Source organism: Sprattus sprattus (genome assembly GCF_963457725.1).
Source record: "Sprattus sprattus genome assembly, chromosome: 9".
In the NCBI taxonomy this organism is placed as follows: Eukaryota; Metazoa; Chordata; class Actinopteri; order Clupeiformes; family Clupeidae; genus Sprattus; species Sprattus sprattus.
Genome location: NC_137928.1, coordinates 19,926,861 through 19,941,235, shown reverse-complemented (window position 1 = coordinate 19,941,235; position 14,375 = coordinate 19,926,861). Strand labels below are relative to the sequence as shown.

Below are 14,375 nucleotides of genomic sequence, written 5' to 3'. Positions count from 1 at the left end.
TGAGACAATGTTATGCAGGGTAACTTTTAAGGGAGAGGTTTTCTTTGTGTGGGTGTTGTGACAGGTTTGTGCACTATTTATGGCTTGGTTGGCATGCATAGGACATTTTTGAAAGGGTAGTTGTGAGGGTATATGTGATTTTGAATGATCCTCTGCTGGTCTGCAGTAAAAAAGAAACCGCATCTGACTGTTGAGGAAAGTTTTCTATGTACTTTGTATTGAAACTGTTTCCTAGGTGATCAAAAGAAGAAATGAATACATCGTCTAGGCGGCCTTAGTGTTGTCAGTGTGTCTCCGCGCGCCTCATGTTCTGCCGTTTCTCACGCAGAGTCTGGTGGCGCGTCTGAAGGAGAACGTGGAGAAGCTGACGGAGGAGCGGGACCAGCGCAGCGCCAGCGAGATCCGCGAGAAGGAGCAGAACAAGCGCTTCCAGCGGCAGATCCGCGACATCAAGGAGGAGATGGCCGAGCTGGCCAAGAAGGAGGGGGAGGCCAGCCGCAAGAAGCACGAGCTGGTGAGTCCTCAAGGCCACCTCCCATCCGCCGGTCCACCACTCTCCCACTGTCATTCTCCACTGTAGGAGGCACTAGAAAAATGAGTGATTGGAACTCATTAATCATATAAATATGTTGGTGCTCTTTGGGTGTAGCATTGAAGCACACTGCAAAACCTTTAGTCAAACCCATACACATCTTACCGTCTTGCAGGTGTCTATATTATATACCTTGACAGACACACACACACACACACACACACAAAAACACACATACACGCACACACACACACATATATATACAGCCGCGGAAAAAATTAAGAGACCACTTCAAAATTATCAGTTTCTCTGGTTTTACTATTTATTGGTATGTGTTAAAGTAAAATGTACATTTTTGTTTTATTCTATAACCTACTGGCAACATTCCTACCAAATTTCAAATAAAAATATTGTCATTTAGATCATTTATTTGCAGAAAAATGACAATTGGTCAAAATAGCAAAAAAGATGCAGTGTCTTCAGATCTCGAATAATGCAAAGAAAACAAGCTCATATTCATTTTTAAGCTACACAATACTAATGCTTTAACTTAGGAAGAGTTCAGAAATCAATATTTGGTGGAATAACCTTGATTTAAAATCACAACTTTCATGTGTCTTGGCATGCTCTCCACCAGTCTTTCACATTGCCGTTGGGTGACTTTATGCTACTCCTGGCACAAGAATTCAAGCAGCTCGGCTTCTTTTCATGGCTTGTGACCATCCATCTTCCTCTTGATCACATTTCAGAGGTTTTTTATGGGATTCAGGTCTCGAAATTGGGCTGGTCATGACAGGGTCCTGATCTGGTGGTACTCCATCCACACCTTTACTGGCCTGGCTGTGTGGCATGGAGCATTGCCCTGCTGGAAAAAACACTTCTCAGAGTTGGGGAACATTGTCAGAGCAAAAGGAGGCAAGTTTTCTTCCGGGACAACGTTGTACTTTGCCTGGCTGAGGTTTGTAAAAGACCATAAGGATTGAACCAAAGCGGACTGGAGGGTCTCCTAGTTCGTCTTCTCTGATGAGTCCAATTTTCAGCTTTGCCCAACACATGGTCGTCTGATGGTTAGACGGAGACCTGGAGAGGCCTACAAGCCACAGAGTCTTGCACCTACTGTGAAATTGGACTCATCAGAGAAGATGAACTAGGAGACCCTCCAGTCCACTTTGGTTCAATCCTTATGGTCTTTTACAAACCTCAGCCAGGCAAAGTACAACGTTGTCCCGGAAGAAAAACTTGCTTCCTTTTGCTCTGACAATGTTCCCCAACTCTGAGAAGTGTTTTTTCCAGCAGGGCAATGCTCCATGCCACACAGCCAGGCCAGTAAAGGTGTGGATGGAGTATCACCAGATCAGGACCCTGTCATGGCCAGCCCAATTTCGAGACCTGAATCCCATAAAAAAAACTCTGAAATGTGATCAAGAGGAAGCTGGATGGTCACAAGCCATGAAAAGAAGCCGAGCTGCTTGAATTCTTGCGCCAGGAGTAGCATAAAGTCACCCAACGGCAATGTGAAAGACTGGTGGAGAGCATGCCAAGACACATGAAAGTTGTGATTTTAATTCAAGGTTATTCCACCAAATATTGATTTCTGAACTCTTCCTAAGTTAAAGCATTAGTATTATGTAGTTTAAAAATGAATATGAGCTTGTTTTCTTTGCATTATTCGAGATCTGAAGACACTGCATCTTTTTTGCTATTTTGACCAATTGTCATTTTTCTGCAAATAAATGATCTAAATGACAATATTTTTATTTGAAATTTGGTAGGAATGTTGCCAGTAGGTTATAGAATAAAACAAAAATGTACATTTTACTTTAACACATACCAATAAATAGTAAAACCAGAGAAACTGATAATTTTGAAGTGGTCTCTTAATTTTTTCCGCGGCTGTATATATATATATATATATATATATACGTGTTTGTGTGTCAAGGTTCTATAATGGTTATATAACCCCTGCCCTATACCCAACAGGAAATGGACATTGAGAGCTTGGAAGCAGCCAATCAGAGCCTTCAGGCAGATCTGAAGCTGGCCTTCAAAAGGATCGGCGACCTGCAGGCCGCCATTGAGGATGAGATGGAGAGCGACGACAACGAGGACCTCATCAACAGGTATCCTGTTCACCATCGGCTGCCACCTGTATTAGTTCAATAGCCACTGCTTTTACCCCGGCACAGAGACAGTGATTTAAAGCAAGGGTGAAGGAGAGCAAAGGAAAGCCAGAGAGAGAGAGAGTGAAGGAAGGAATGTTTGAGAGATCTTCCTAAGAGTCTTTCGTTTGTACGAGCAAACTCTCCCGAGGCCTTTTCACACACCCTGAAGAAAAAGAGAAAAAAAACATGCCTTGAATACTGCTGCACTTTATTTGTAGCCTTTTAGAATCCACCACACTTAATTAGAATGTCGATCAGACTGGTCTGGTCTACCTTACTTCAGATTGTGGCTTAGACTTGCTTGTTGGCTTGCTTGTTGGCAGTGGCGAACTCAAGGAAGCCGTTTCTCTCTCTCTCTCCTATGTCACTAGGCAATAAATAGCAGTGAGATTTGGGCAGTGTTTATGCGCTGCCTCCCGCCTTCTCCTCTCCTCTTCACACAGTCATGGTGAGGCGACTCTGTACTCAGAGTCTGTAGATGCAGCTGTGGAGCTCTCCTTGCTCGGGGTAAAAGACATCTGAGGAGTCGAGGTTTCAAAGTAGCAACTCTCAGCATTGGTGCTTTGTCAGATTTCATGCTCTTTTACCTCAAGACATGGTTCATCTCTTGTTCATTTTTTGTTGTTGTTGTTGTTGTTTATGTGAGTTCCATTTTTGGTTGTTTGTTTTGTTGTCCTCTGTGTTACCCCTTCTGTTCTGGATTTGACTTATTTATGTATGTTTGTGTCATCTTTTTCTTTTCTTCCTCCACTATCCACAGTTTACAAGATATGGTGACTAAGTATCAGAAACGAAAGAACAAAACGTGAGGAGCTGGAGCATATGTTTGGTTCTAATGTAAATCAGTATTGTCCTTGCCCAGACAAGTGATGCAGTATTCACCTAGCTTTGAAAAATGCCTAATTACTTATTTATGCCCATACACAGTATTCAGACCTGCACAGTAACGTCTCCATTAAATGTCTCCCTTTTGACCTCATTTAGCACAAAAAACAGGATATTAGCTTCTAGCGAATTCCAAATAAATTGGTACCCCCATCACACGATTCCCCCTCCATTCAAGCCAAATTATACTGCATCACAGGCCTTGGGATGGGACTTACTTTAACACCCTCTCTCACTGTTTTTTTCTGTCCTTCGTGTGGTTTGCATGGTACCACATGCTTTGGTGCATGCCTCTGAGAATAACATGCTTTACCCCCCCCCCCCCCCCCCCCCCAGACCAATCATGGGTTCACTCCTGCTCAGTTCTTCCCCCCACAAAGCTTCCACTTGTTGACCTGTTAACATAATGAGCTGTGCTTTAAACACGCCATCTCCCTTCAGGCCATGTGTGTTTCCAATGTCGGGTAAGTCTTGACCTGTGTCTGCCTGCTCCCAGGAGGGACACCAGGGGGCTCCTGCAGTAGGTCTCCCCTCTTGCCCCCTCCTTCCTACACCATGTAGACCCAACCTGCCCCTGGCTGTTGGGCCAGTGGGCCGTGTTTGAGCAGCACCCGGAAACACCTGCCGTGCTCGTCTGAATATTTCAGGGGACTCCACTGTCGGGCAGAGGCTACGCCAGCGGCGATGCTGTGGCCAATTGCGTTCCAATGGGGTGGGGGGGGTTGGTTGGTTGGGGGTTGGGGAGACATGTTCTTCATCAATCATTCAAACTCCAAAGTTAAATAATGGATGACCATCAAATGTCCTACAGAAATCCCTGGCAACGCTCCTCCGACAGCAGCACTAACCTCTGGCAGCGGGCCAGCTCATTCACATGTCAGTAGCTCTAGGCATGTACTAGGCTGCACTTACTGTGTTTTCCATTTTTAAAGCCCTTGTTAAACCGCAAGCCGCCCTCCCACCCCCCCATTCCGTCCCCTCTTTATGCTGTGTACTGTAAAAGGAAATTAATGGCTAATGGCTCGCCAGAACATGACTGGTGTAAGAGCTTTAGTGTGAAGTTGCGTAATGCTGGTTTGTTTTTTTGTTTTGTTCATTTTGTGGTTGTTGCTGTTTTAGTAGAAATGGACAAACTGTTAATGTGGGGAGACATGCTAGTGATGGTCTATTGCTACCACCTTTGGGCCTTGGTTTTGGATGTGTATTTTTGGCAAGGCACTAAAGCCCAAGTAGTGTACGTGTGAATCGAGCAACATCTCTGTTACGACTCGAAGCTCTCAGTGGAAAAAAGGGGGAATTGGGTATGGATGAAAAAACACCTGATGAGAGCAGGTGCTGTTTTAAAAAGCCCCTCGTCTGCCACAAATGCAGCCTTTACCTAGTGGCAGATGTGAAGGGTGAATGTGTCTGGAACAGCTGCATTTGCCCTGGACATGTCCCAAAGGGCTCCACTCAACTCTCTGTGCAGAGCTTCTGGAGGAAATAAGTGTCACAGTACACACGACTCCAGTTAAAAGCAAGGGAAGTCGAGGCGCTGGGTAGAGAGAAACAGGGGAAGGAAGGGAGAGAAAGTGGGAGGGAAAGGGGGGTTGGGAGGGATCCATATGTGCTAATGATAAATGTAATAGCGTGTAACAGAGATGTACAAGCGGCGGAGGCAGATTGTCGCAGACAATTAATGTCTCCCTCCGCTCTCTCTGTTGTTTGTTTGTTCCCCGGGGCCTCTGGCGCAGCTTAACTAATGGTATGCGGTCAAGGACATAAATTGTATGTGACACTTGGTGTAACGTGCTTGATTACAAAGCGCCGGCTGTCCGTGGCGCGGCTGTGGCCTGCCTGGGAGTGCCGTGGGCTCGTTCACACCAGAGCTAGTCACCTCTGCTGTCCCTTCATGTGGGGATGGGGGGGGGGGGGGGGGGTGTATATGTAGGAGACCAACACAGAGCCAGACACCAAGAGGAGAGTCACAGGCTACGTAAGGCTGCTAGGTGGTGAGCCTTTTTTCCTCAGTATGACCTATTGTCCTTTGAGTTATTTCCTATCCACGCTGGTTTCTCTGTGATCTCTGCACAGGAGCAGCAGCAATACAGTGTTACGTTAGTGACACCCCAGTATCTAACACTGAGTAAGCGTTCATGAACTTTGGTATCCTGTTGGGCCCCTTGTGTTAATCTTGAACTGGCACTAACCCCTTACCTTACATAAGACTGAAAGAGAGGAGGTGGCAATGATGTAACAATTAGCAAGGTCCCTTCCTCAGACAGTAAGTCCTAGCATATTGTTGTGGTCTTCGTTTCTCCTAGAAAGTAGTCAACATGTGGCGGTAATGACATTCGTCAAAATTCGCCTCTCAAAAGTCTCCCCTCTTATTTTTGTTTGAAAGAAAGCAAAAAACTCACGCCATGTTCTTGGAGGGTAAATCATAGTGATTCAGAGCAGTGTGTGTCTGATGAGAAAAGGGATAAGAGTAATCTTAAGAGGCAGGCAGGCACGGAAAGAGATAGAGAGAGAGGCATTGACTTGCAAATCCAGGCAAACATAAATCCAAAGCTTTCTTTATCTCCGAGAAAAGCAATGGGCAAACCGGCTAGGGACTCGGTCCGGGCGCTTCATGTGTGAGGTGCTAATACCTCGTCCTCACCAGGCCTCTCGTCTTTGTTTACACGCCCGTATTGATGAGACGAGGCGCCGCAGCCACACGTCAGGCCAGCTCTCATCCCACCGTTTGTGTCAGGAGACTTAGACTGTCTAATGGTGCAGGCATGGCGAGCAAAGTTAACTACGCTTTGAAAGAGGTCTTCAAGCCCCTCCAAGCAACACTTTTTGTTCGGAATAAGAAAAACCATGAACAGTCAAACAGGAGAATATGCATTTGGACTGCATTCAAGGCCAGCCATGATTGTAGGATTCCCATGACTAGTTTATTTTAGGAAGCTCTCACTCAAACCTTGCATGCCCCACTGTAGCTGTGTGTTATGGTTGCATAGCCTTGTGGCTATTGAAGATTATTAAAGGTAAGGGCTTCGAGGAACTGTTGTAAAGTTTTGAGGTGTGTGTGGGCATGTGTGTGTGTGTGTGTGTGTGTGTGTGTGTTTGGTGTGCATGTGTGTGTGTTAAGTGTGCATGTGTGCTTGTGTGTGTACAAAGAAAAGATAAAATACATTGGGGAAATTCTCATCAGCAGTGCATTGAGGTGTCAGGGAGCATTGTGCCTCTTTTGATCCTTTTCAGACCACTGACTGGCCTCAATTCTCTGCCCAATACCACCCCCCGCCCCTCCATGCACAGATCGAAAACAATTGTACTCACAATCTGTCCCCGAATTATTATGTCAGAGTCTATGGCATTATTCAGCGGTGGTGCGGACAAATAAATGAGACGTGGGATTGAGGGGATGGACAAAAAAATCCCTTCTATTTTCTACCTTCCCTTCCGCTAAGCCTTTATCCTTTGTCCCTGTGCCCCAACCCTGGGATTGGTATTGAGTCCGGTGAATTGCTCATAGGTCCATTTGGGGCTTCACATGCCAGGCGAGCCAGTGCCAACTAACCGCAAGACGGCCGCCTGATAACGCTGCACACAATAACACAGACAATGGCTGCGGGTCTCCACAGGCCTCCAGCAATCCAGTGCATGTGTCTGTGCTCTCTCATGGTCTCCTTCCAGAGAGGAAAAAAGAGAGAATAGAAAACAAAGACCTGCTTCTCCTAAATGGCCCCCACTAACACCAGTACCATAGACTTACCCCGGTGTTCCCTCCATTCTAACATTCCCTCTCTCCTCCCCTCTCTCTCTCTCTCAATCTCTCGATCACCCCACGCAGTGAGGGGGAGTCGGGCACAGACTCCGAGGTGGAGGATCGGGTGGACGGGGTGAAGTCGTGGCTGTCCAAAAACAAGGGCTCCGCCAAGAACCTGTCAGATGATGGAAGCCTGAAGAGCTCAAGGTCAGTGAGGACACCTCCCACCACACAACCACACTCCTCAAAACCCCTACCCTAGTTTTTCAAATGGTTTGGTCCCATAGTGACTTCCCATATACAGCCCCATGTGCAGTAAGAGACAGACTATCAACTTGCGATGGGATATACATTTCCTCTCCCTCCCTCCCTCCATCTCTCTCTGTCTCTCTCTTTCTCTCTCTCTCTCTCTCTCTCTCTCTCTCTCTCTCTCTCTCTCTCTCTCTCTCTCTCTCTCTCTCTCTCTCTGCATGTCTTTCGGCTTATTCACTCTATTGTCGATGGTACTGATGACAGGGCCTTCTTTAGATGGGAGCTGCCTCCCTGGCAGATTTATTGACATGCCTACTAGCCAGCTGGAATGCCTACCTGCCCCGCCCCACCCGAGATTAATAGATCTGCCAGCTGGCTGTCGGCTTCGATGGTCCCATATTTGTCTTTTTACAAGAAGATTTAGCTCTTCCGTTTGGGCCTCTCAGAACTTTTTTACAAAACTTTGGCTTTTAGATTCTCGAGTTCCAGTGCACTCCCCACACAGTTCAACCTCGTATGAATAGAGATATATTACATGAGGTCTTGTAAGGTTTCAAATATTCATAGGCAGCACTGAGTTGGACAGCTGCACTTGGCTCCAGAAGAGTGTTGTTTAGCACCACCGTATGCAACAGCTGACTTTCTTCGCCGTTTGGTTGAATCTCCCACTCAAAAACACTGCTTCTCTATAAGGGTTGTATGTGCCTAAGGACTAAGAGGTTTTATGTTTGATATTCTCCAGTTGTCTTGGTAAACTGTCTGTAAACTCTGCTGCCTTCCCTGAAATCTCCACCAACTTCATCCATCTCCCTCATTAATTTTGACATTTTAAATTAACACCTCCAAAATCGCTGTTCTCTCGTTGATTTCTATGCCACCTGGGCTTTCATTTGTTTGTTTCCTCCTAGGAGTCTTTCATCTTGTTGCCATTTTTAAATTCCATTTATCTCTCTTTTCAGTTCTCTGTGTGACTCATCTGTCATTTTTTTCTCTTTCTCTATGCCTCTCTCTGTCCCTTTCTCCCTGCTTCACTCTGTGTTTCTGTGCTTTCTCCCACCCTTTCCACGCCGCTTTTTCCCTCTAGATATGCTGTTAACGTTGATGCAAAGGAAGGCAAAGAGTGGAAAGAGGGTAAGGAATGGAAAGAAAATGGTAAAGAGGTAGAGCAGAGCAGGCCGGTGTCCGTGATGAGTTCGCTCAGTTACAGGAAGCGCTCCAACCTCAAGGACTCTATCGGGGGTAAAGGGGACGAAGGCTCCCTCTTCAGCACCCTCAAAGATCAGTCTCAGAACTCCCAGGAGCTCTCGTCCTTCCGCAAGGGCAAGGGCAAGGCGGCAGACGGCCAGGACGACACCTACTCCGTCAGCTCCTGGCGGAAGTCCCAGGCCGGAGACGACCTGGACGACCGCGGTTCGGTCATCTCGCAAGCCACCAGCCGGGCCAGGAAAGGCATGGAGAGCCGCTGGTCCGAGTTTGATAAGGAGTCAATGGCCCCGAGCCGCGCCTCTACCCGCTGCACCGTGCTGGACTTGGACGATGAGGACGACTCCAAGTCTGTGCTGAGCGTGGGGCTGTCCAGCTCCCGTATCCGTCACCGCAGCATGTCCCGTCTGGAGGGTTCACCTGTCTCCCCAAGCCCGAGCCGGCAGTCAGGTGGCCGGAGCCCTGGCAGCGTGAGCCGTGCCGACTCGCGCATGTCGATGGCCCGCAGCTGCCGGCTCAGCGAGTTTGGCCTGGACGACGACACGCGCAGCGTGGCCTTCAGCGATGCCCGCTCCTCCGCCTACAGCCCCTTCTCCAGCGGCCGCAGTGTCTCCATGCCCCCCCAGGCCCGCGCCACCGACAGCAGCCCCCCCGACACCTCCGACGTCAAGCCGGTCACCCACCGCAATTACCTGGACCCCGACCTCGAGAAGGCCATCAACGAGGTGCTCAGCTTCAAGCCCATCACGTTCAAGCGCACCAGCCTGGAGGACTCCGAGGCCGAAGGCAGTAAGAAGGACCAGGACGAGGACGGTGGCAGTGGTGGAAGGAAGAGCAACTTGCGGCGCTCTGCCTCAGCCATGGACGTGAGGCCATCCAGCAGCCTGAGCACACGCAGCAGTCGCAGCAGTCGCAGCCGCAGCAGCAGCAAGAAGTCGAAGAAGAAGAAGAAGAGGAGGAGCCACAGCAGTGAGTCCGACAGCTCCGACTCGGATGGCGACCGCCGCAAAAAGAGCTCCAAGAAGAAGTCCAAGAAGACAAAGAAGAAGTCTAAGAGGGCCTCCTCCTCCTCTTCTTCGTCGTCCTCATCCAGCTCGGAGTCTAGCTCAGAGTCCAACTCGAGCTCCGGAGCGTCCACCATTTCCTACCGTAGCACGAACAGCATCAAGAAGGCCCCCAGCAGCAAACCAGCATCAGGCTCTGAGGAGGAGAGAGACCCTCAGGGCTCTGCTGAAGGGGCACCATCTCCCAACAGGAAGGACGTGAAGAAGAGGAAGAAGAAAGTGGACAACGTGATGATGAAGTATCTTTACCGAGCCGACAGTGACTAAAGCGAGGCGCCAGCCAGTAGGTGTTGCCTGGCGTGCATTGAGGAATGCAAAAAGCATGGAGTGACACTAACAACCCTCCCAAAAACCTAAGAAAAAAAAATTTGACGTAGAAAAATGACACCTTTTATGTGCAACTTCACACAAGCTCAGAGTCTAATACTGTAATTCACCCTTCAAAAGGTAGACGCATTTCATTGGAGTGAACTAATCAAATGACACCCCGAAAATTGTGTTTCGTTTTCTTTCACAGCGCTGGTACTTTCTTTTATCTTCAGTCCTTTGTGTGCATGAATGTGCATAATAACTTTGCACAGAATTGGTGTCTCCTATAATTTGGACAAGACATTTAGAGTAATTAATTTTGGGCTTTTATTTATATAAATATGTCTCTGAATCAGTGTGCGTGGACACGGCAATCGCTAAAATGTCGGAGTGATTAATTGTCCAAAAGCACCAGCCAAAAGAACGGGAGCTCTAGTCCGCCATAGATTGTCCCTACAGCCTTTATTTCAGACATAATTAAACCAGACCATTGATTTACACAAGTAGCAAGTAGCACTTTTTCACTTTCTTTTAAGATTCCAAATCGACAGCAATTAACCTGCAGTTTGCATTGTGTGGGCGGTTAAAGATTAGATAAGTCTCTGTAACCCATAGTTGCTCTTTTTAGAGGGTTGTACCCAGACGCAGCCATTAGTGAAGCCCTGGCATGCATCAAACCCGATCTGTTTGCTCCCCAATAATTAGAGCAAACAACATTTCATTTATATGTTAATTAAGCTGATAAGGTTACGGGTATGACGAAATAGGCCCTAGAAAAACCGACATTAAAATGTATTATTATTAAAGCCGGGGGTTTCAGATTTTTTTGACGGTGATTGAACTGCGCTGTGCAAACTCTGCATGTTTTAGCTCGAGGGGGCCTTTCGCAAAGGGAAAAGTTCAGTCGCCGATGAAAACTCATTATGCATGTGTGAGTGGGAAAGAATTTAAGATGTCACGTCTCTGTGTCGCGTTCTGAGGTCGTCAAGTGATTTGCTTGCATGACACTCGGCTGGCAGGTGTCTAACATCACTGGCGTATGTTAATGTGTGTATTAACTGTGAGCCACATAATAACTGAACACCCTATGCGTGTTCCTGTCTGACTTCTGGCTGTTATAATAATGAAATCTTTGTTCCTCCCTGTCTCTGTCTGTCTCTGTTTTTGGTCTAGCCCTCCTTCAAGACGGCGCTTCTGCTTCGATCGATCTGATGATGAAGAGGAGGAGGAAGAAGAAAAAGAAGGGGGTGGTGCGTCTCGACGTTCCTACCGCTCCCGATACACACGAAGCTACCTGAACGACAGCGACAGCGAGGGCAAGGCCTCAGAGACAACAGCATAGCAGAACTCTCTCTCTCATACACACATACACACACAAACACACACATACACATGGATGACATACTCACACATTTGCTTATTCAAAAAGACTTTTTGCCTCTCAGTGTTGGCCCACAGCTTCACTATACTCACCAACACCAGTTCCAGAACCTTCTCCTGTCTCTTGTAACAGCATGAGATAGAGACAGGGGCACAGTATGACTCACCTGTGTTACTCTCAACCCCACTAAATGACCCTCTACTGTACTTCACATCAGACTGGAAAACAAATCAACAGTGACAAACTTGTCCTTATTAGTAATCAGTTACATTGCTGTTACTAGCTCCTGACTTGTACATAGCGTGGTAAGCTTTAAAAGCATTAAAATGCTGCGACTGAGGATTCACGGCTTTGTCCGTGTTTTTTTTTTTTTTTCACGCCTTCTGCTGCTTTGCCACCCTCCTTCTCTTCGTCTTCCTCCTCTCCTCTCACATAAGCCCAGTGCCTCTGATGATGGTTGCCCTGATGCCCCTGTGCCCAGCTCATACCGTTCAGTAACCCCCCCCCTCCTCTATGCCTTCCTGCTCCGGCCACACCAGGCTCTCTGTTGCTCACCTCCATCCCGGCCATTACTGAGCCAAAGAATCATAACATGACTCAAGCCAACGAGAAATGGGAGAATTTTTTTTGCTGCATCATTAAGACTTAAAAAACCGAAAGTAATAGGGGGGAAACAGATAAAGAAAAAAGAGGCAGACATTGAAAGAGAGAGAGGAAACAAGCACCAAGAAAGGCCTTTGTAGTAAGAGACTGTGCATAGACTGAGATAGGGCTTCTTTACTTTGGCTCCCCAGAGAGGGCGAGTGAGGGAAGGAGAAGTGCCGTCGATTTAAGTGCAGCTCCCCCGCAGCTGCATCCTCTCCCAGCTGTGTCTCTGCGCTTGCTCACTGAACTGTTGAGCTCTCCTCTCTCAGACGCCGCTCCCTCATATTACCGGTGGAGGGCATAGGTGGGAGGGAGGGAGGGATACTGTGTTTGTTTTTTAACTTCATTGAGGGGGAGGGACATAATAAGACCATGGAACTAGCAGTTTGTTTAACGAAAAGTTGATTTGCTGCCTCAACTTTATGTTGATGTATGTTTGAGAGGGGGGAAAAAACAAACAAGGACAAGAAAGAAGAACCGACTGCCTTCCCAGTGTTGGAACTTGTCTGACGCTCTTAAGCTCACTCCACAAAATGCTTGGTTTTAGTTTTTGCTTGATCTCACAGTCGTGTTTGTGGTTAGTCTCTGGCTCAGCTTCTGATTTAGTGTTTCTCTTGTTTCGATTCTTTTCTTTCCCTCGTAGTTAAACAGCCCTCTGTGGCTTTCCAAAGGGAATGTACTTGACATTGGGTACGGTGCTGTGCGGCAATGGTTTTCTCTTTAACTCTCTTAACTCGTCGCTGCACTGCAGTGGTGAAATACTGGACAACCGATGGCTCTGGAAACATCTCTTGGAACAGGAAGTGGAGCAAATTTAAGTGGATGCTTGTTAGAGAACATGTACTGTGAAATCCTCTCTTGAGCCTCCGAAGAAGAATATTGTCAGTGGAAGATCCATCAGTATTTTAGCCTTACCCTATGACAATAATGCTCTTTCATCGAGAAGAGGTGCACTTTTAACCTGGACAAACAGGCTCCTCTGGTTTTAATGGTTGCCTATATTGTATTCTTTTGCTTGATGCCATAGTATTTATGAACTAGCATTGACGAGTTGAGCACCTGCCAAAATGCATATGGTTTCTGCACAGAATATAGCAGTGGGGTGTATGGATTTACTTGCTACTTTGTTTTTGAAGGGAGATTGTGATTGTATTTTACATGGTTCGGTAGATGTCCGCACAGGTCTATGACTTTATCCTATTTTCTATGCAGTTGATTAAGTTGAAAGGTGAGTGTTTTTATCTTCTGGGTTTCATCGAATTTGTTCATTAAACCACAAATAAAAGACATGCAGACATAACATTGCTGGCTGTACACATTAATATAAATATATATAAATATCTGTATGATTCATTTTAGCTTCCAAAATAGTTCATGTTTATTTTCTTTATTGAACAAATGACCACTTGTTATAAGTAATAATTTTGCATTACAATTTAATATATTGTAAATAAATGATGGTGATTGTTTTAGAATGTCTGGTTTGGCTCTTTTTTAAGTCTGTTTTTAAATATACAAATCAGATGAATAGAATACATTTTCTGTTTGCATGCTCATCTAGAAAAAGGAGCTCTTCATTGCATCATAAAGTAAGCAACCCTTGACCCTTAATAAATATTTTGTTTTATTTTTCCTTGAGTGGTCATCCATGTAATGCAAATCTTACATTTACCGGGTTACTGTTAACAGTGGGGTGTCAAACTGTTCTCTTTATGACGAGAGTCCAACTATTTTAAGTTCAACTGATTATTTTGGAACAACATACAACCAACTGCTGAGCCCAACAACCGAACCGAACAAAATTTAATTTGTGATTCATTGTTTACACCTCCAGTCTCAAAGTTCTTTTGGAAACCACACGTTTTGAAGCTCAAATGCCTCTAACTAGTAGCAGTGTTCTTGAAGAACCTTGAAACAGATTTCAACAAAATGATCAATATTTAATCTTAGCGTTTTTAGTAGGTAGTGCTTTTATTCTAAATGCTTCAGTGAGGATTTACTGCTCATTGAAGTTTGGCTTCTGGCTCTGACAACACCCCCTACAGTGTTGATCAATGAAGTTATCAAATAAGAGTCGCTTCTTTTAACTGTTGCAAAAGCAAGAAAAAAATCATGACAATTCCACTGCCAAACTGGTTTTAGAAGTGGCTGAACATTATTGGCAGGCCCATTTGCTTTTAGGCTTTCTTAGCTAGATATGTAA

General features: G+C 46.1%; 1 protein-coding gene across 8 annotated transcripts in view; it reads left to right on the top strand.

Annotated features, from left to right (window-relative positions):
• Positions 1-11,498, top strand: part of myo18ab (myosin XVIIIA b) — a 70,661-nt gene extending 59,163 nt beyond the window's left edge. For all 8 annotated transcript variants that reach the window (XM_080845242.1, XM_080845241.1, XM_080845237.1 and 5 more), the window contains 6 exons: positions 329-514; positions 2,513-2,652; positions 3,455-3,499; positions 7,403-7,525; positions 8,655-10,120; positions 11,320-11,498. In XM_080845242.1, the coding sequence (XP_080701368.1) occupies positions 329-514; positions 2,513-2,652; positions 3,455-3,499; positions 7,403-7,525; positions 8,655-10,104 (1,944 nt within the window). In that variant the 3' untranslated portion in view covers positions 10,105-10,120; positions 11,320-11,498. The remainder of the gene's footprint in view (positions 1-328; positions 515-2,512; positions 2,653-3,454; positions 3,500-7,402; positions 7,526-8,654; positions 10,121-11,319) is intronic.
• Positions 11,499-14,375: the final 2,877 nt, after the last annotated feature.